Here is a 23,276-nt window from a genome sequence, read left to right as displayed (position 1 = left end):
GTCGAGAAGTTATGCTTTTGCACTTAAATGCTTATCCTAATAAACAAGTCCTGGATCAAGATTTGATTTAAAAAAGAACTACGGATAACCGCATAATGCGAAAAAAATGCAGCACATACTTAGTACTCCTAAGGAAGGAAAAAGGGATTCATATTATCAGGCAGACTTGCTACTACTGAACATGTCTTACGTTCTAAAATTAATCTCTTTCACCACTTAATATAACTTAATTTCACATGTTAGAGCCAACCTAGCCACAAGTCGTGCCGCACATCTGAATTTTAAGTCAACATGTTACTAGTATTGCTTAATTTCAAATATCATATACATTTTTTCCGATTTCTTTATTCACTGTATGTTTATTTTCATTATTTCCTCTTCAGAATATATGAAAGTACACTACCTTTTATGTGCGTTTCAGGCAAACAACCTATAATCAATATTGGAGTTGCCTAGTCTCTACTAAAAGTTTGATGAAACACTAGAAATTTATTGACCGTCGTCCCGATTAACACCCCTCTTCAAATTATAACGTCCTACAAACACATTCACACATAGAATGAAAGTAATCATACGGACAAAACTAAACATTATTAGACCCTCAGACCTATTTTTGTTATTCGGCACAAATCTTGCACCTAATAAAAAAGTTCAACATTTTGTTCTGCAGTACAACGTCAAACTTATACTACAAAAAACTACACTGCATAACTCTCAAATCATATACCCTATTTTTCCAACTACATCTTTACAGAGACACACACACCCATTATTAAGGTTTGCAGAACTCAATCACAAACCAGAACAGCACATTTGGTCACCGTGGACACACCCAATACTAAATATTTTCAATAATTTTTTTTGCAATCTCCAAAACAATCAATGTCTCCCATGTATTCAATTTTTTCCTAATTGTACCCTTGACTAACGATGCCCATACTAGAGGACATATCGATTTATCAACTAAAATACATTTGTAGGACATGCGTTCAAGCAAAACGCCTTAAAAACACAATTTCCATTAACTTATCACTCACTAGTGTGACATGCAAATCAATTGAAGAACCGGAGCAAAAAGGCGATACTAACCTGCACTCGTCTCCAAAGTAGCTTGATAGTGTTTCGCAATTCTCCTCCTCTTCAAGTCAATTGATTTCAAAAGTCTCGCACAAAAGATTTTTTTTCTCCCGTAAATCTTGCACAAATCGTAACGGTACTTCAGTTTGCTCGAGAGTAGAATGCGGGATGAGGGATATACAGAACTTCTCTCCAAGCGTGTGTGTTTACACAGTTTTTTTTTAAAAGTAAACTGTCTTTGTCTTTGTTAAATCTGGGCCGCAGGATCTTTCACCGATCGGACGGTAAAGACTATGGACTCCAATATCTCCAATTTAAAGTATATCCCACAGATTCCAACTCATATCTCTCTCTCTCTCTCTCTCTCTCTCTCTCTCTATATATATATATATATATATATATATATATATATATATATATATATGGTGTTAATTATCAAACTCATCACTTAACTCAACAAATGGTATCAACTTCATCACTGATCTTCACGTGGTCTCAAGTGACTCATTAAACTCGCTTAATGGTATCAAACTCATCACTGCCGTTAAAAAAAGTAACGAAGGTATAGACGGAATGACACATTGGCTATAGTGTTTGACACGTGGCAGGCCACGTAATTTTGAAATTTATATGAAAATAAAGTATGCAATTTTTATTAAATTAATTTTAAGATATAATTATCTAGATAAATGCATGAAACTACATTTTAAGATATAATTAACTAAACATCCAAGATTAACTTTAATGTTTTTTATTAAATTATAATTAATTTTGAATAATGTTGAAATTTTTTATCTTTTAATAAATTTACATATATTTATTTTCATGTTTTTATTTGGTATAAGAAACTCTAAAAGAAATAGAAGTGTTAAAAATCGAAAAGAATTTCTTTCTGTTTTATCTCTAATTTTTTCTTAAAATTTAAAAGAAGTTAATGATCTTAAAAGAAATTGACTTTTTTCCAACTAAACATAGTCTAATTTTTACCTCAAATGGACTACTATAATAGTTTACTAGTTCGAAGTGATCTTTTATCGTAAAATTTATAAAAAATTTCTTTGCCAACAATAACATTCACATACATAAAATTTATTAAAAGAGAAAACATTTCAATATTATTCAAAAATAATTATAATCTAATAAAAAACATAAAAGTTAATCTTGGTTGTTTAGTTAATTATATCCTAAAATTTATTACATGCATTTCTTCAGATAATTATATCTTAAAATTAATTTAATAAAAAAATTGCATACTTTATTTTTATATAAATTTCAAAATTACGTGGCCTACCACATGTCAAATCCAACAGCCAATGTGTCATTCTGTCTATATCTCTGTTATTTTTTTAACGACGGTAATGAGTTTGATACCATTAAGCGAGTTTAATGAGTCACTTGAGACCCCGTGAATATCAGTGATGAAGTTAATACCATTTGTTGAGTTCAGTGAGGAGTTTGATAATTAACCCGTATATATAACTCGGGTAGTTTGGAGACAAGAAATCATCAAATTCTTTTTTTCCACAAAAAATCATTAAATTCATGATACGTCTTGAAATTAATTTCAGGATACGTTTTGAAATTTGACGTGATCCCCGTCCCGTGTTTGAAGCGGGGATCGGATCGCGGTTGTACAAGGAGGGAGAATGTCCATGGATGTGTAAGTTAACAGCAAACACATACTACTCTTCCGAAAAGAGTAGAAATAAGAATTTCTTGAAAGAGCCGCTAGCCCTAGGAATTTATTAGAATATTAATTTTTTTATATATTTGGCTGGACTAATTTGAGACATGGCCTCTTTAATCTTCACCGAAATTAGCTTAACCGACATACGGTTTGGTTCGGTGCGTTGTCATAAAACAAGAATAGAAGTATAAAATAATACAAAAATAAAACAAAGGACGAATTTATATCATTGGGCTTCAAAAGATTGATCGGGCTGGATAGTTGATCATGTTTATTAAATCCAAATGAATGCGTCATTTATAATATTGGACCATGCCATCTAATCTCACCTAACTGCACCAGTTTGTACAATTGTCAGATAATACTCCCTCCATCTCAGATTAGATGATTCCGTTGACTTTGGGCACACAATTTAAGATTCATTGACCGTATAGCTATATAACTTATTTTTAAAATTTTATTTTTGTAAATATAAATTATAATATAAAATTTTCATTTACAAAAGAAAAAATAAAAAAATAAATTTCGGAAGTAGACGGTCAATTTACCTAAAGTTGGTCATCTAATTTGGGATGGAAGTTGTATATCACATGTTAAGTGAGTGGCCAAATGTTTTAAGTTTTAACCGAATGTTTCTTTCTCAAAACGACCACTATGCCGAATAACTAAGTAATATTTTTATATGTAAGAAAAAATAATTACTCCCTCCGTCCAAGTTAGTTCTATACATTCTATTTGACACGTATTATAATGTTCTTATTAATTATATATAACTTATTTTCAGAATATTTTTTTCTGAATAAGAATATAATATATAAATTTTTATTCCGGAAAAACTCCTAAAAATCAGTTATAAAAAGAGGAGCATTAAAGCGTGCCGCATTCTTTCGTATACAAGTCAGACGACGGAACGGGCACATAACTTATTTGTTAGCCATACAGTAGCCTAACTTCTCTCATTCTCCGGACAACCCTTCCTCTCATACGTAAATAGTACCTAAAAATATGTGCATTAAATGACAGGGTCACAGGAGAGTAAATTCTAACGATGATGTCAATTTTACAGAACAAATGTTCATCCGGTATGAATGGAAAAACTGAATACACGAAATATTTACAAATGTACAGTTCACAGTGTCAGAATCTAAGAGTTTTGCAGGAATCTTTCAGAAGCAAAAAGAACCTATGATAACTCTACGTTAGCCAGGGCCCTTATAATTTGACTCTTAATTTCCTTTAAATCCTCAGTAGTAGAATCATCCACTTGATATATGGCAGATCTCATACAGTAAACAGAATGCATTGAATCATCCACTTGATATATTGCGGATCTCAGACAGTAAATAGAATTCCTGTACATTTTCTCCCCCACTTCAGCTACATTAACTTTTCAGAACCAGGATTGAACTCTAAATGTCTGATTTTCAAGGCTTCTCCAAACTTGCAACTCCCTTTGTCATACCAAAATCTTTTTCTATGACCTTTTTGCCTGAACTATTTGAACTGATTTAAGTTCGTCAAGCTGTTTTTGAGAGATCTTTTCAGTTAACTCATCCTCGAGTGATGCATGTTTATTCCTTTCTCTGGAGAGCTGCGTCAATGTCTATCTGCCTACAAGTTCAAATGTGCAACTGCAGAGATGACTGAGAGGAGCTTCAACTCCCGTTACATACTGATTTGGATAATAAAAAAACAATGCTGGCATTGCAATCATTTGCAAATGCTTAAACCAACACCAGTATAATAAAAGATAGATGCTAAACACTAAACTGCTCCTTCAAACAGAGCATAACTTGTATATTAGAACATAACCTACATTGTGATGGTACAAGGTTTATATGCAAACAAAGGTTGTACAGATCTTTATTTCTTGATCTTCGCTCTCACAGGAATTGATCAGTCAATAATCAATATCCTCCTATACTGACATAACGGGCAGGTACATTCCCTGTATATCCAGGTTATCAATAATCAGACGGGATGATGGAACAAAATGGGATACTCTCAAGGTACTTGCTTCAATGCAACTGCAGAGAGGCACTATTAAACCAGTCACATTTGCTATTTCAGATGACCTATACATTGTTTGATCTGCCTACCATTTGGTCTATCAGCATTTAGTAAGGTTGAAGCATTAAGCATTCACCTAGACGGCTAGATCTCAATGTAATTGAAGGTCAAACAACAGTGCACAACGTTCAAACGTTGGCTTTGGTTGTGCCGAAGACTACATAGCCAATATAGCTTGCAAAATGTTGTCAAAATACAGACATCTTTACATTTTGCCCATTGGGAAGAGATCAAATGCATACCATGAATCTGTCATGCATCATCGTCTCCATGATGAGTAATGAGACTGGAAGAACTTGAAATCGGGGAGATAAACCTTTAAACCCTGAAGCCAATCATCTGCAGCTTGCATCAGTGCCTTTTCCTTCTCACATTCCTGAGGGCCACATGGACTCAAAATCGAACCTTTATACTTGTAAGAAGCAAGGCCAATGAGTGGCAGTGAAATTTTTGATGAAGCTTTAATCATACTATTAACCCTTGGGCTCGGGCCTCCACTTCCAACTTGAGGTTGGCTGCTGTCTGTACCAGCCATTAAAGATTGCCAAAAGTTTATCAAAAATTACAAGGCAAAATCTTAAAGACAAAAACAGTAGGGAGAGAGATGTACTTTGAGTTGACAAGGAATAAAATGTTAAGAAAGATGCATCCAAATCCTTCAAAGTTGAACCCATAGGTATTCTATATATTGGATACCTGCAAAAATTAATTCATTTTCCTTTTTATTTAGCTAATTACTATTAATCAAATCACTTGGACAATGATAAAATTAGAAGTGCAAAACTAAAGCAAAATACAGAGTACCATGCACATTTGTAGGGAAGAGCATACCATGCTATAGATATCCAGCTTGTGGGCAATAAATCACAGCTCCGGTACATACTCAGATTTGGAAACTGGGATTCTAAAATTATTATCTGTTGGGTTGAAAAGGTGGCAACAACCATCAGTTTCAATGCGGAAAAAAATTGTAACACATTACTCTAGTGACAACACTGAACTTACCTTATCAGTTAATGGTTTGCGGATATATGGTTGTTCTTGTTCGAAAAATTCACAAACAAGCAGGCCCGATGAATTGCTAGTTTCACCTTCACTGCCCAGCGAGCTCATTACAGATTTGTCTCTCAGCGAAGGACTATTCAGCTGTCGAGAGTTCAAGTTTGCTGGGTTTTGAGGACTCTGTAGGCCATGTTTAGCACATTTTCTTTGTTTATCAGGTTCAAAATCACCACAAGCACAACTACTAGTCTCTTTTGAAGAGTCAGTGTCAGTATCCTCATCAGGCCTCCTGCCAAACATAAAAGAAAATGTTTCACTATTCAACAGACAAAAGGCAAAGATGTAAAAGTAATGAACAAGAAAATCTTTTTAATACAGGCGACTTGTACATTATATCCCTGTGGTCTACTTTAACCAACACAATGAATCACTGGAGTAAAAGTTGATCACAGGATTTACATTTTACAGGCAAGTGACAACCGAATACAAAAACAATTCTTAGTGTGTCCAAGTCAAAGATCTGCATCACCAAGTATTTAGACTTGGTAAAAGTGGATTCCTCCAATTATCCACTGTAATATAAGCAGACACATAAAAAGTAGGAACGCAAAACCAATAACTTCTTTTGAATATTTTCAAGTGCCAACTTGCTCTAGTCGCTCGAGCAAGTTGATTACAATTTATATACTACAGTTTCCTTAAACAAGCTACAGAAGCTTTCAGGCTTTTTGTGCAAGTCCAGCTAATAAGTAAATAAAGCAAAGGTATAATATTTTTCATGTCTGCTTTGTCCTGATGTTCTTAAGTTCAATCATCTTAAACTTGTCCCAGGGCATTTATGGGTATATGTTAGAAAAGCAAAATACACATGAAAAAACAATTACAATATTGCACCAAAATGGGGGCTATCAGGGCAAAGTAGGGAGTGCAAAGTGACTGGAAACATTTATGCATACAAACTTTGAAATACTAGCACTAGTGGAAACTTTTGCAATGTTATCAAGGAACAAGTAGTAGGCACATGTTATGACCATTAGCCGTATGCTATGACCTGATGACAAATCAACACAAGCTACATGACTCTGGTGAGCCTCATCAAAATCTAGCAACTCAGTAGCTCAATTTATCATAACACAAGGATAACATTTTTAGGTGTTAGCCCATTAAAATGATATGCCTTGGGTGATCCAAGACATATATGGGTAATAACTAATAATTGTATGTTTAGATAATTATTATAAAAGGTATGTCTTGGGTTAGGTAATCAGTTATCAAGAAGGGTAAGGCTTCAGTAAAAAGTATGGTAAGTCTTGTATATCAAGTATGGTAAGACTTGGTGGCTAAGTTTAAGATGACTATATATACAGTCATATTGTTTTGTTATGTATCCTCAAGATTTAGACTTAGGTATCACTTGTGACCGGATGCTCGAGTTTTGTTTGGCTTTAATATTCTAGTTTGAGTGATTGTATTATTGATAACGGTTTTTATTAATAATACAAGTTAGGACATAAGCTTTTCACATTATATACTTTTGTGTGTGCGATTTGCATTAGAAGGATAATCTTATATTTTATTCCGAAAAATTGGTATCAAAGCCAAAGTTCGTGATGAATGAGGTTGAAGGAAAATTCGGGATTCAATTGATATGGTCGAGTATGATGAAAGATTTGCTAGCAAAAAACCTACGAAAGTGGCGGTTGGCCCTTGAACCGTGGATCAATCGTGATATTCCTAAGAAGTTTTTTTCTCAAGAAAGATTTGTTTGGTGTCGAAATGGAAAGGACCATCGCAATTATTTCAATGACTCGATCAACCTAGTGAATTATTTGGATGACACCAATGGATTTCTTCTAAAAGCCGAAGGATTGAGAGAGCAAGAATCGAGTGACCCATCAGATGGAAGGACGTTGATGCATGTGAATTTGTAAATGGATATGCCATCACGATGAAGAACAATGGTGTAGAGGTCATTAAGTGGAATTTAGCAAAGCTCAAAGCTTGGAAGAACGAGACTGAAAGACTGGCGAATGGACAGTGTCTCGATGGTGACCGTTGATTACCTTATGAACTTGTATTGGGCTAAAAGGGAGGATTGTGAAATGTCAGCCATTACAATGGTATGCGTTGGGTGATTCAATATATATGTGGTAGTATTAGTAATTGTATGCTTAGACAAGTATTATAAAAGGCATGTCTTGGTCATAAATTCAGGTAATTAGTTATCGAGAATGGTAAGTCTTGTATAACAAGTATGGTAAGTCTTGTATATCAAGTATGATAAGTCTTGGTGGATAAGTTTGAAATGACTATATATACACATAGTCATATTGTTTTGTTATGTATCCTCAATATGTGAGCTTAGGTATCGCTTGTGAACGGATGCTTGACTTGAGTATCCTAGTTTGATTGATTGTTTTATTTCTTTGATTAATATATAATATAGGTTGAGACGTGTTTTTTTGCGTCATATATTTTTGTGTGTGCGCTTTGCATTAAGAGGTGAATCTCGTATTTTATCCCTAAGAAAAATATCATAAGACTCTTTGGTATTATACGTAGATGCACTTCCCTCCTTTGGTTGGAAAGATAGAGAGGCAGAGCTTTTGGTTTTTTCATGTTGTCAAAGAGTTGAGCTCAAACCAAAAAATTGGTAAAGAAAACCATAATCAAACCAAGCCGATATTGACCCTGTAACCAAACCAAATATATTATTTTTATTTTTTATAATATATATCACTCATAGTTGTCAACCTTTCTAGAAGCAGCCTTCTAGCTTCAAATCTAAATGTGTTAGAGTTTGTTTGCTACGTGTATGCGCAAATCTACTTTAGATGAAATGGTTTCGTACAAGATTAAATAATAATTGTTTGGCAGGTAAGTTTACCAATTCTTGTCATCAAATTGTGAAGTTTGAATCATTTAGACTACCAAAGATGGATGTAAGAAGGTTACATGTACCATTCTGCAGTGTTTCTATCTGCTAGCAACTAGTAATGAAGTAGCTATATTTTTCCTCTACTTCATTACTTCATTCTGTGTTTTACCTATAAATGGTGTATTAGGTCCTAGAGAACCCGGAAGATAAATGCTGAACTTGCTTTTGGTACTATCTGCTGCAGCTTCTCCTTCTTGTGAATCAACATATCTTAGGTTTCTATTATTCAACAGAGCTCATTCATCCACTTTTCTCAACCAAATTAGAAGACACAATAAACTGTTATTGATCTTTGTTCTTCAATATGTGAAAACTATATAGCCTAATACTTTTGTTATCATATTACGGAAGTTTAATTTGTGGGGTTATCATTTAAATTTTAAACTTTTTTGTTACTTATAATATTATCACAATGGTAAAATGGCACTTATATATTTTTATTAGCGTGATGTTGTAAATTAATTAATAAAAGTTACCGTAATCGACACACAGTTAACCAAAATGAAAATAACCATTTACAGCAGTTCAGTTACATTAAAAAGTTATAAACTGAACCGATACATACAGTTTGGTAACGGTTAGCTTTTAGCTAAAAAACGAGCTGAAGCGACCCATGCACACCCCTGTACGTAGAAATGTTGACTTATTAATAAACCAAACAGCTTGATTAAGGATGTGTTCACCATATATAACCCAAGTAGTTCCTACCACACGGGGGTTCAGATCCAGAGAGTATCAAACTCACATGGTACTAAACTACTAATGTTTTAGCCCTAAATTTTTATATCCTAATTATATTTAATTTACAAAAGTATCATTTTCTATGTTTTTAACTATATAGGACCCACATGACTCACCACACCGTGTCATGCCATACCACATTAACTGATTTAGGCTAATAATATATAAGGATGTCATGTTTAGCAGAAGAGAAGACACTGTTTGACATGTATCCATCATAGACACACTAAATATACCATCATCTCGTAGAACTTAAATTTTGAACCATGATGTTCTTAAAGGATGAATTCAAAGATTTTAGGCTTTCTGTAAGTAGTTCCTAATAAAATTGTATAGAATATTATAACAGAGGTGTGACACTGTAAATAACCCGAATTAAACTAAGTGATTTTTGCACATCATATTATCTCATATTCTCGTGCAAGAAAATACCGTACATATGATCCGTGTTCATAAAGCACAAATAATGTGACTATGCAAGGCTACATCTTTTCTAAATGTTGCCGTTCAATTGCCTAGTCATATATCTATTCAGCAATCATAAGTTGGCAGCACTGATCCAGTTTGCTTGTTTCATTATATCAATAAGCATTTCCTGCTTCTCTATACATCTGAAGTCAGTACTACAAGACCTCCCTGAAAGCTTTCATGCTCAACGGACATAAATCAGTAGCAACAGAAAATGAGAAATTTCTAATATATACTTTGCAAAGTAAAAGCTCAGGGCTAAACACATTAATTTCCAAAGAACATATATGTCACATGATATACTAAGTATCTTCCACAGTTTCTTCACGGAACATATATATACATGAGGATTACCACCACATGGCTGACTATTCTCCTTCTTAACATATGCCTAAACTTATGTATAATCATACATATTCACACCAAAAGAATCAGAAATGTGATAGATAATATTGAAATTGTATGTTTACCGAAATGAAAAACATACGGAAATATAAAAAAAATGTGATAGACAAACAGCAAAAATCAAACATATAGAAATGAATGCCAATAGACTGACCTAACATTATATGGAAGCTTCCGAGGATCAACATATAATTGTATACCAGACAGGTACGGCACATAGTACTGCATTATCGAGTCACTCTCATTCAACACCAATGGCACTCCTGCTCCATAAGCACTCCCCTCTTTCAAAGATTCCCATAAATCTCCAAGACAATAAAATGGTTGCTTCACAGCTTCTCGACTTCTCCGACCCCTAACATTCACCTAAAAACCCCAAGAATGTTAATCAAGAACCACTCCACATAATAACACAATCTATATATATTTATACAGATACAAAAAACCTTCAGTTTGCCTAAATTGAAAAATTTTCGGGACGTGAGAATATATTTCATTTATCTGAGGCTAGAAATATAACTATATCGATTTTTTTTTTTAATATAGCAAGATTATTCATTTATCGAGGTTCGATTCTATATATAATTAAAAGCCCTAATTTTAAATACCTCGGAAGAGTAACGAGCAGGAACTGAAGGAGTAACAGCTTCCACTAAACAGTCTAAATTAGAGCGTGGCGATGGAGAAACATCAGAGCAAGTGGATAAAGATTCAATCTTTAACAATGTAGCCGTTGAATCTTCGGAAGAAGCTTGTTTTTCCGGCTCAACAACCACCGGCGTCGGCGACTTTTCCGGACGATGAAGCTGCATATGCTGCAATTTTTCTTGTTTCTGCTGTAAAAGTAACTGCTGTTGCCGACGCATTGCCGGAGGATTGTAGAAACGGTCGCCGCCGTGGCTTCGCGAGACGGCGTAACCTCCTGTTCCGGCCATCTGTCTCTCTCTGCTGTCTCTCTCAATCTCTGTCTGTGTAATCAACGAAGTATGAGTGTGAATCGAAATAATTCAAGATCGATTAAGGTGAACAATGGGCGCTTCTGGAGAGGTTTTTCTAGTATTTCTGTACAAACTTGCTCCCCAAATTAATTTATTTCGAAATTACAAAATAAATTTTAAACCAAACTTCATTAGTTACTTTTATGGGCAATGCTGGACATCAAAAAAAATTCTCAAAAATCTTTACCAAATGATGTGGCAAACAAGTGGCTAGTTCTGATTGGGTGATTGATGAATCTGCAGGGGATCTCATTATTATGGGAGTGAATTCAGCCAATCAGATTTACACACATCATTTGGGAAAATTTTTTGGGACAATTTTTTGGGGTCTCTAGCATTTTCCTACTTTTATTCTCTGTGTTGTCCCAAGAGATTCGGATTCGATTCTTTCTCATCAGAAAAATATTGCAACAAATACTATTTTGAAAGATATATAAGCTTGTATTGTAAAAAAAAATGAAAATTCAAATAAAGAAATATTTAACATCAATTTTTTTATATAAAAAAATCAAAATTGCAGTTATTCATTTAATTGCTCTGCAAAAAGAAAAATAACCTTTATTCCTGCAGTTACTCATCTCCCTAATCTCAAGGGCTTCCATTCTGAAGCTGGTGCTTCTTGCTAGTAAGATTTTCTAAACCTTGTTAAATTTGTATTTCTTGATCATATACTGTGTGTATGTATTGCTGCTGTTATTACTCGTTGAACGGAGTTTTTGGTCTAAAGGTGAGAACTTTATCCACTATGAGAAAATCTTGAAATGATTTTAATTGGGGTGTAATTTATGGACTTTGATTAGTTTTGTCAAATTTTATGTTGGTCTTTTGCATTGGAGAATACCTGAGTACTGTCATTGCAGCTAAATTTTCCCAATAAAATTAATCTGAGTTTTCGGCAATAATAATGCAAAAGGGCCAAAGGGGGATTGTTTAGAGCAAATTAAATATATAACAGGGATGTATAAAGTCAATCATAAAATCCATGTGCTGTAGCTGAGTCAAGTAGTTGATTAAGTGATGTGAGGATCTGCTTAGCTAAATCATTTTCAAGAAATGAAGCCTTCGTAAACTCATTGTTGAGTTCTAGCTTCGTGAAGCCTGTGGAGGTTGCTGCGAAGGAATCCTTGTGCCTATAGTTACTAGTATTGCAATCTAGGGGATGCATGTTATATTGTCTCCTGTGAAGAGAGGGGGGGTTTGGTCCTCAAAGAAGGATTGTGTGTGCAGGTATTTTGTAACTGACCTTTACCATAAAGAAAATTAAATTATCGCATTTTAATTGAATGCTTTTTCTGCATTTTAAAAGTTCTTATAATTTTAGCTTAGCACTTGTAGCTAGTGAGTTATCACATATTAATATATCATTGGTTTTTAAAAAGAAAATCAAAAGACAAATTTTGTCGATGAAGTGATAGTATATTATCAAGATGTAGCACTAGCAGTATATGTATAATCAATCAAATGAGGCATTTTTATAGCAAAAGAGGCAAGATAATGATCATGAGATCCTGAAGGTCAATATTGATAAGGAGTGAGAAATAAATTAAAAGGGGTCTTTTATATTTACTAGTGAGTAGTTTATTTCTATTTAGGTTTGGAAATTAGTGTAATTTATTTGATTATATATGCGGGGCTAGTAGATTATTATATAAGTAATTATTGATAAGAATCTCAATTGTTTACAAGTCCATTAGATTATGTTTCAGGGTTTCTAATCTATATATAAGCAATAAGATATATAATACCCACGAATTATTTACACTTGATCGTCAGAATATATTGAAATACTGAATCAGGTCTCCTTAGGAGTTGCAATCCATAGTAACTCTCCCTTCTTCAAGTAGCAGGTTTTCTATGGTTAATTCAGCTAAAATTATCTTTTGTATGTTCATATATCCATTGTTCTACATATTGTCCTGCATCAAATCGTATTAAGAACTTCCGGAGATCTTAGTTTTTCAACAAAAAACACCTGAGAAAACACTACCTTTTCCAGAGTTACTAATTCATGCAGATGCTATTCATCAACAGTACTGTTCATGAACAGGTACTGTTAATGGGAGCGATTAAAAGAGAGAAAAAGGTCAGGAATAATGTAGAGAGAGGAGGGAGTGGTGGTAGCTGCATAAAAAAAAATGTGGTAACCCTAATCCGTTTCATTATATATTTAGTAAAACTATAGTTAGGTGCCTCAAAGTTTATAGAAATATACAAATCAGTCCCTGATGTGGACTGCATCACCATGCTGAATTAGGAAGCAAAAGCATGTGATTATGGTATAGTGCATGGTGACGCTCAAATCTGCATGATCACACTGCTTACGTTTAATGTAATACCTCGATTTGTATAATTGAGTGACTTGTTAAGTTGAAAACTTTTTGTTTTGAAGGCATTATTTGGCTTATTATCATTAATTTTATTATTCAAGTTGCATAGTCTGATTTCATTGAACCTTGATTAATTTACTTAATATTTCCACTTAAGTTCTATGATATATACATGCGGTTGCGCATAGGCAGGATATATTACTAGTATCTATAATATGCCAACATATCATGTTTTAATTTTAAAGCTAGTAGTAATAAGTATATATTTAGGCGATCAATTGCTTGTATAACAAAATGACTAGGTACTTAAGTTGGGTTCTTGGTGTTTGTGGCAGTATTATTTCATGGTTAATAGGGTGACTGCAAGTTAAGAATTATGGATTTATGGATGAAACTCTAGTTGTTGGGCCTTCAAGGTACCAAGCCACAAGTTGGGCCTAGTCAGTACTCTTTTGACTTTAGTCAAAATACGCCGTTATGTAAAAAGAATTTTGGCAAGCATTTAATGGTTTAATTCATGTTCTTTTATGAGGGAATTCAAGAGATAAAGCCAAGAGAAGTGGAGTAACATATGCCGGAAGAGTGTCTGCGTGGTTTTCTGGTAGTAGAACTCGGAATGAGTATTTTTTTTCCTTTTGATAAATATCATGGTACGGTCTTGTTTAGTTGAATCGATAGAAAGTCTAGGCTGCTAGGATAATAAGTGCACCCTATGTCATATTAAAACCGAATGCCCATGAGCAAAGTTTTAGAAGCAAGAGTCGCTTGTCCTAGCACGAACCTGTATTCCGTAGTGATTATCTTTGAAAGGTGATTTTACATTCTAAAATTATTTTTTTAGGTCATCAAATTCTATATTTATAATATGAATATAATCGGCAATTATGTTGTGGAATGCTCATGAACTGTTGTCTTTATCATGTCTTGGCAAAATGGTTTTGCTAACGTGTTTTATGTTTAATATAATATAAAAAACAATTGTATTAGTGTAGGAAATCATATTCTAAACCTGGGGAATGTGGCTTGCCAAGCCAATGTTAGCAATTTATTAACCTAAATGGTATTTGCTTACAACATTAAAGAACATATATGACCCAAATCTTAGACTTGCATTGGTTATCTGGCTAGGTGACTATGCATGTCTATCCTCTCAAAGTTGTGAGGCTTGCCCTCTGCTGCCTGTTTCTGTATTTCATGATCATAATTCATTCTAGATAGTCTGGTTCTTCTCTAGTATTGCTTACAGCTTACAAGTAGTATACGAAGAATTTATACTGAAAATATAAATATAAGATGCATAAATAACCCATGTATTATGATGCATAAGGAATCTGGACATGACAGAATACAACCCTCAAATATATTTTATCAATACTACCGTCATTGTATTCTAAGAAAAATGATGTTTCCTATCTTCTTCTGCAGACGCATGGTACGAAAACGGGTGTTTGACATTCAAAATTACATTTTCTGCTTTAGGAAGGATTACTCTATGTTACCTGGACTCTTCATTTTGCATGGATTACCTGTATCGGACATTTGGCACCCAGACATAGATATGGACAACTAGGACACTTATTTTAAGCTATTTATATGTGAAATATACAAAATTTTGGGAGTCCAACAGTTTGACACGGTATCCATGTGGACACTTTTAGCTGAGTCCAGATAACAAAGGGATTACTCATGAAAGGTCATCTGTGATCTACACAGGCTGTTCAACAAATTTTCCGGTTTGATCAATGATTTTATGCCAGTTTGTGCTTTTATTGACTACATAGTTATCTATAAAATTAATGATTTTCAGTGTTTAATAGGCTATACAGTATGGTGTCTCGTCCCTGCATTGGCTGGTATAGTCATGTTGCTGAACAAGGTATATCTTTCACCTGGCTGTTCAAACACTCAAATCGATAATTGAGACCAACTTCATCACTGAGTGATGCAGTTGATATCTTTTATCGACTTGAGTGATGAATATGAAAGTTAACCCGTTTACAAAGTAAAGTGTGCAAATACTTAAACTTACCTTTTCTTGGTACTGCTAATTATAATACAAGATATCACTACAATAGACAAACTTCGTGCAAGCGATGTGGATGTTGCCTCATCACTTTCAAGCATTATCACATTAAGATTGACTTGTCCGCATAAGGTATCAAGACAAGAAAACAAAGTTGATTCAAGATCATCTTGATATATATGATCTAAGAGTATATGCTCTCTAATAATGTTTTTTCTCTTATTTATTGTTAAAAAGTGGAAACAGCAGAAATATAATTGAGGACTTCTGTGTTATATTGCAATTCCAGAGAGAAAGAGCGGGAGGGCGGTTTGTGTTTTATGGGCATTTAGAAAAATTAATGGTGGTAACAAAGTTTTCAATCGAAAGCATGGCGAATGTATTTGTTATTAATATCCTCTCATTGTCATTAGATGGATGATATAAGGTTTCCTTCATATAGATGCACTTATCCCTCTCCCCCTTCATGCATTTTCTTCCCATGCATCTTGGTCCATATTTTTCAATAGCAATTATCCTGTCAGCGTGATTTGTTCATTCCTTGACTCCCTTTGCCTTAATAATTTGATAACGTTTTATTTATTTTATGAGAACTTTGATAGAATATAATTCTGAACATACTGGGCTTACTACCAGTACTTATATGATATGGTCACTTTTCTGCAGCACTGTTTACCAGTTTATTGTTTTTGAAATGTATACACAGATCATGGGTCCAAGTCTCAGGAACAAGGGAGCTATTCTAGGATGTTTACCTTGGTTTAGTTGAATGCAATAGAAAGGTATTCTGACAAGAAGGCATCACTAGTTTTATCATGGTTATGCCGCCAACCTGTGCTCAGGACTACCCTAGTCGCTTTATGTAATTTAACTCCCTTTGAGCAGTTTTCAGTTACTACATTCCTACCTGATTTACAACCTCAAACTTAGTGAATCCTGCTCTAGATGCAAATGTGGATAACATAGTTATGTAACTGCACATTCTTGCAACAAGCCAGTCAATGTTGTCAGCTTGTCTGGTATCGCAGGAAAGCTCCTTTGTTTGGTTGTTCAACACGAAAAAGCAGTACAATCCCTACATTTCCTTCAGTAGGGTTGAGTGACCCTGAAAGATGGTTAGATGGCGATTATGTTACAGTACACGACAATGTTGAGAAAGTGTTCAGGTTAGACATGTAACTTTCAATGGTCAGCTTGTATGTTATCCTTCATTGTTTACACAATTATACCATTATTTCCCTAAGAACATCTTGTAGTGTTACACATCCTTTCGTTGTCATGGATTTGATCCATCACTCTAGGCTTCTTATATGAAACCAATTTCTGTGAACAGTGTCTTTGACTGGCTCTGTTTTGTGGATATCATTTTCTTTCCCTTGTCGCTCAAGCCTGATACATAATAGTGTTCGAATGTCAATTGTTTCTGGACTGACATCACTAATATTTAAGGTATGTAGTCCTCTTGGTTCATTTTGACAAATACAACAGGTCTGCATTTTAAGTCGGTATTGGGTTGTACATTAATGTTAATTATGTCCCATCTCATTTTTTTTAACAGGTGAATCGCCTTTTTTCTCCATGAGAATGTCAAACCGCTAACTCAGTTCCCGTATGATATAAGCACCAAGTTCACAGCAGTTCCTGATGTTTTATTTGTGCACACCTTCACATTTAACCATTACCTTATAATTTTCAGGCCCTCTCTCACGTCGGCAAAAATATCTCGAGTTGGGAGGAATTGCTAATTTGCTGAGACGAAGAACCTACTTTTTCCTTTTGTGCATGTGCTTATGTGAGAGCTTTCTTCTCTCTATACCCATCCTTCGGCTTGTTTTCTGGGCTTTCATGACAGAATACAATCATGGTCCAGTTGGTCCAACAAATATAATATAATTTATTTGCGTTAAGCCCTTCTATGCTAGATAATTTTTAGAGGATGAGATAGGATCAATCAAAACAATATACCCCTTAACGAGGAGTCCATAACTTTAAAGCTGTGGGGGTGGGGTTAGTAATGTATTAACAAATACTTATGGTTAGCTTTACATCCTAATGCCAAGTATTAAGTGAACTGACAGAGGACATACGACCCCATTGCAGAACAATTTAACAACTCATAATCTTAGATAACAAAAGGATGCAATGTCTTGCTTTAACTTAGACAACTCGGAGACCCTTTAACTAAGCCACTAGGCCCTCATATCAATCTAACAATATATCATGCTGCCCTTCGGCTTAGTTCACAGCATTATTAGTCCCCTTGATCAAGTAAATTTTGCAGTGCTTTGATATATTGTGGAACATGGTGTCGAATGTCGATTGCTTCATGCTCAATTTCGTCATTTTGCTGCTTTTTAACAGGGTATTCGTATGTGGAAACGATATAGTTTATCGGGTGATATCAATTCCAAATTTTGCCAATGTAATTGTTGATCGAATAATATCATTTCTAAATTATTTTATTGTAGTCAGTAACCCGTCGGTATTCTGAATTTCTGAGTAATCAGTTGCCGAATCGGAGATTATTTAGTTATTCAACCGTTTAATCTTCGATCAATCTAATTAATCTCTTATTAATCCTTTTTCCACGCCCTCACAGATAAAATCCGACTCCCGACTTTTACGACACTAATCTTAAGTAACAATAGTTAAGGGTTTGTTCCTGGTATCACTGATATTATCCGACTTAAACCGCACATGATTTGCTTAGTGTGCGGTTTGATGGATCAGTGGGGGCGTAGAGAATGGGAGGAGCAATGAGGTCTGTCTCTCATCCTTCACCATTGTTAGGTCGGTCTTAAAAAAAGTCTAAAGCAACCAAAATAAAAAATATTGAAGGAGTGCTATACTTTCATGATTCACTATGAATGGTCAGTTGCCTCTATGGCCCTCATATGTCATAATAAATAATAATTGTTTTACTAAATAAAAAAGTGAACATCATATGATCATCTTGAAAGTTATCTTTTTCATTTTTCTTATTACTAAAATCGCAGCTCTAATTAATTGGAGACTTTAACTATTTGCTTTTCTTATGATTAATAATTTATGGTAAAAATTAAGCACTAACCGTTGGTTAACCTTTTTGAACCAAACTTCAGAATTTTGATGAGTAATCAGTAAACAGTGGCAGGAACTAAATTGAGCAATCATAATATTCAAGAATAGCAATCCTCTACCATGTGATTTACCATCGAAACAATGATTCATTTCCCCATTAGAAAAAGCTAAAGGGTATAATCGTACTTGTAGCTCTAGAGTGGTCACCATTTACAAGTTGGTGGTGAACAAGATGGCAATTCGTGGAGATTAACATTTTTCTGAAGCATCTGACGCATTGCTATATTTAATTATATTGAACTCGAAAGTCGAAACTAATTACGAATTGGCAATAACTTTTGTTAGAATCAAAATGTAATCGGTAAATTAGTGTATATTTTTAAAGATTAATCAGAATTTAATCAAAAAATAATAATAAACCAGGAATTTTTAGATTAATGACATTGACTATGTGTATATACTCAGCTTTAATATATTTTATATTTAGATGAAAATTAATATTGTAATTTAGTCGTATCATACAACCAGTGTTCTAAAAATCCCCGATTTAACCGATAAATCCCTGATTAATCTTCTGCAAGATCGGTCACCGATCCGATTTTTGAAATCCGATTAATCCTTATATATATTTCATAATTGAAGTATATGTGATACATTATTAAAATTAAAATACTATATTATTTTAAATATGAATAATTATAGAGTTTATGGATATAGTAAATATATTAGTTACTAAATAGCTAATATAATAATAACTAAATATTAAATAATATTTTAATATTAAAATAAACTCGATTTTAACTCGGATTAATCCTTCCGATTAATCCTCGATTTTTGATTAATCCTTGAATCGGTAGCTCAACCGATTAGGTCCGATTCCCGATTCCCGATTCCTGTAATATCGGATGATACTAGTATTTTAGTAGGGGAAAAGAGGTGCCATATGTCACTTTTTTAGCAGGTCCCTGATTTTCCGCTAAGAAGAGGAGCGCGTGTCGACACTCGCCATCTTAAACGACAAACACTAGTTCCATAATTCCACGACCTTTAAGCAATAGCAGAATTGAATTTTATTACTTTTACAAAATAGGAGAACGAGAATCTGTCATATGTTGTCAAAATGATTATCACCCTCGGCGGTGGACTATAAACTTTTCACAAAGTTAAAATGTACCTACTTTTATAGTCTTTTTTTTTAATCTTTTTATATTCAGGTTGATCGAGTAATCACAATATAAGTGATAATAAATTTATCAAGAAATGTATAAAAAAATGAAAATGACTTGTATATTTTATAAACTTTATTATATTTTATTACATGTTTGATATGGAGTAGCAAGTAGCAAGCTTGTAGCTTTATTACGGTTCGTATGAATATTTCATTGATATCATGTGAACTTAATTACTAATATATCACCTTTTCTTTTATAATTTCTCTCACAATTTTTCTAGCTAAAAAAAGTTGTTTTACCTACTCGTTTCGGACTTGCATACATGATACAACGTATGTTCATGCACTACGTCCTAATCAGGGGTCGCGATAATTAAGTTGATTAAAAATGCCTAATCAAGAATGGGAAGGATGATTAGATGTCATTGTTTTCTAAATATAATGATTCAAAACAATAACCTTGCATGTTTTTTGGCAAGCTAGTGGAGTCAACTTAAGTGTGATTAGTCCCATGTTTATTCATCTAATCTGACCACTCTATAGTCCTAATCAAATCAATCAATTCTTATTCTCACTTGGTTGTTTTATTCCCATTAATATGACAACATATATCAGGGTCTTAATTTGGGTCTTAATTTGGATAGAGAGTACTATTACGTAGATTCAATTTTTTTTTTTTCCAGAGTGCTAGGGAGAATATTTGGATGATTTTATTTGAGTAATTTATTTATATATATGGGATTCCATTATTATTAAAATGAATCGAACAAATCAAATATTGTCAATGAAGATTTAAGGAAAAAAATGAAAATATTTTTAGCTTTTTCACCGATTAATTAGTGAAAAATTAAGAATTATTTCTTAATATCTTGATATATACAGTAGTATTTATTAGTAGAGTTTTTCATGCAAAATATTTGATGTGTGTCGAATTCGAACTTACTATTTGCAGGCATACAGCATACAGACCAGCTACTTTTCATGTTTTAGGCCAAAGTTATTAGAATTTATTTTTCGCCAATAAACACAGAGAAGATACTTCACTCTATGTGAACAGAAATTCGGTATATGATTACATCAACATTTTTTCTTTTCATTGCTTTTGTTACTCGTGAGTCACCACATGATTCCATTGTTGGTGAAACAAATGAAAGTGGAAGAAATTCAAGGCGTGTAATTCCATGATCCAAGGGCAAGTACAATGCTAAGCACTGGAAAATAGTTATAGTTATCAGAATAATATATAATATATTATTATAAGTTATTTTATTCGTGTCAGAAATATTGCTTATATATATAGTTAAGAATAACATATTTATAGTTTATTTTTTGAATATATTTTTTCAACTTTTACCATGTTTAAAATATTTTTATTATATAAGATTGTACAGTACTATATCACAATATCCGCTAATTTTTATCCTCTTTTTTCTGGTTGTATGCAGTGTTACAGAAATCGGGAATCGGACTTAATCGGTTGAGCTACCGATTCAAGGATTAATCGGAAATCGGGGATTAATCGGAGTTAAAATCGGTTTTATTTTAATATTAAAATATTATTTAATATTTAGTTATTATTATATTATCTATTTAGTAACTAATATATTTACTATATTCATAAACTCTATAATTATTCACATTTAAAGTAATATAGTATTTTAATTTTAATAATTTATCACATATAATTCAATTAAGAAATATATATAAGGATTAATCGGATTTCAAAGATCGGATCGGTGACCGATTTTGCAGGGGATTAATCAGGGATTAATCGGTTAAATCAGGGATTTTTAGAACACTGACGATATGAATATTCGTGAAATATTGTCCAGTATAAAGGTGGCACTACTTAGTTGGAAGGTTAATATTGTCAATTTAGCATGACTTCCAAGAAGAAAGTGGTCTCCCTCCAGTAGGGACGCTCTTGTAGGGACCGCTTATCCCCAAACCTAACTAGATTTGGTCCGGTCTCCAGACCAACATTTTGAATATTTCGAACGTTAGATGTCACAGTAACATGAGAATTCGTTTAATAGACCAATCTACCCCTTCCATTAATCTGTTTGCAGAAGTACTATTTATTTTCTTGATGTATTCTGTTCCAAACGTCCAATGAAGTGGAAGCAGATGGTATTAGAAAAATAATTTTCGAATAACATCTATAATTTAAAATTTATATTGATATATTTTGTGCATAATAATAAAATTCGTATATACGGCAGAAAAATTGCCACACACAATATCTCACAAATATGTTAGTTTTTTTTTAATTATTGATATAGTTGAAAGTTGATATTATATCTTCAATATCTTTTTATTCAAAAAAAAATATTGGAAATATATTACCATGATTTAATATTATATTATATTTTTAGGATCGATATTTTAAAACAATTAACTCACGACGTTTTTCAATTTTCTATCAGGAATGACCTGAAACTCTCATCAAAATAATGTCGACAAACATTTAATAATTATATATAAAAGAATTTTGACTAAGAATTTAATTAGTCATCGTGATTATTTCATTAGTTCTATACGGCGTCTTATCTAATAAATTTTGATTATTTATTTATCCATCCTAATCACCCCTTAATATAATTAAGTAGTGGAAGGATTATTAAACTGTCGACTTTAGCTCTTTAGTTGCAGAAGTTCTCCCACTAGTAACAACGTTATATCACTAGTACATCACATGGATGATGCTTTGATTCAAAGAAAAACAATGAGTATCCAAAGTCGAAGTGTAATGGCGAACTTTTCGAAGGTGCTGTTTGTTAATATTAACCCATTATTACTCCACTGCTAGGGCCTCTAACTGTTTTCAACTACCGTAATATTAATCGATAATGACACTTTGCCTGCACCTCGTATTTACGCCAAACGCAAACATATTATACTCTCTTATTACCGCTTTCTATATTAATAAACTTTCGTTTTTGTTGCTTTAAGATCAAATTTTCCCCTTTTTAGCTAGCGACCTCACATACAAAAACTTAAAACCAAAGGTAATATATTCTTGTTGAATGTAAGGTCAAGTTGTGTCATTTTCGGTTCAAACGAATTTTCAAGTGAAAAGATAATGTTTTATGCTAATTGAATAATATTTGATACCATACAAGTTTTGAGGTATATATCTGAAAACTTAAACATCAAACTAATACTAATATGATTAATACAACAATTTCGATCGGGATAAAATAACCACATTCTTCAAAAAACCCTAATTCTCTCTAGCTTCTCTATTGTCGTAGCCGCCTGGGGCTTCCATCGGTTTTCACCGGTGGAAAGCCCCGAATCAGTTAACTA

The 23,276-nt window shown here is 33.3% G+C and overlaps 1 protein-coding gene and 1 long non-coding RNA gene across 12 annotated transcripts; one reads left to right on the top strand and one right to left on the bottom strand.

The window, feature by feature from the left end:
* Positions 1 to 4,522: 4,522 nt before the first annotated feature.
* Positions 4,523 to 11,497, bottom strand: LOC108207401 (uncharacterized). Its single transcript, XM_017377855.2, has 6 exons — positions 10,997 to 11,497; positions 10,543 to 10,754; positions 5,840 to 6,125; positions 5,666 to 5,751; positions 5,445 to 5,530; positions 4,523 to 5,356 (listed from the first exon to the last, which is right to left on the bottom strand). Exons 1-6 carry the CDS (start codon positions 11,321 to 11,323, stop codon positions 5,094 to 5,096), a joined length of 1,260 nt encoding a protein of 419 aa, XP_017233344.1. The 5' UTR covers positions 11,324 to 11,497; the 3' UTR covers positions 4,523 to 5,093.
* A 371-nt stretch (positions 11,498 to 11,868) lies between these two features.
* LOC108205413 (uncharacterized) lies at positions 11,869 to 18,293 on the top strand. Of its 11 annotated transcripts, none has more exons than XR_001803972.2 (6): positions 11,869 to 12,011; positions 15,139 to 15,589; positions 16,443 to 16,902; positions 17,070 to 17,185; positions 17,295 to 17,345; positions 17,433 to 17,643. It is a non-coding gene; the product is annotated as an uncharacterized LOC108205413 (long non-coding RNA). The 11 variants fall into 11 exon arrangements; XR_001803966.2 differs by adding an exon at positions 18,098 to 18,293 and having other exon boundaries at positions 11,905 to 15,589; positions 17,433 to 17,528; XR_001803974.2 differs by having other exon boundaries at positions 11,905 to 12,613.
* The last annotated feature ends 4,983 nt before the right edge of the window (positions 18,294 to 23,276 follow it).

This window comes from Daucus carota, chromosome 1 (genome assembly GCF_001625215.2).
Source record: "Daucus carota subsp. sativus chromosome 1, DH1 v3.0, whole genome shotgun sequence".
NCBI classification, from domain to species: Eukaryota; Viridiplantae; Streptophyta; class Magnoliopsida; order Apiales; family Apiaceae; genus Daucus; species Daucus carota.
This window is presented reverse-complemented; position numbering and strand designations above follow the sequence as displayed.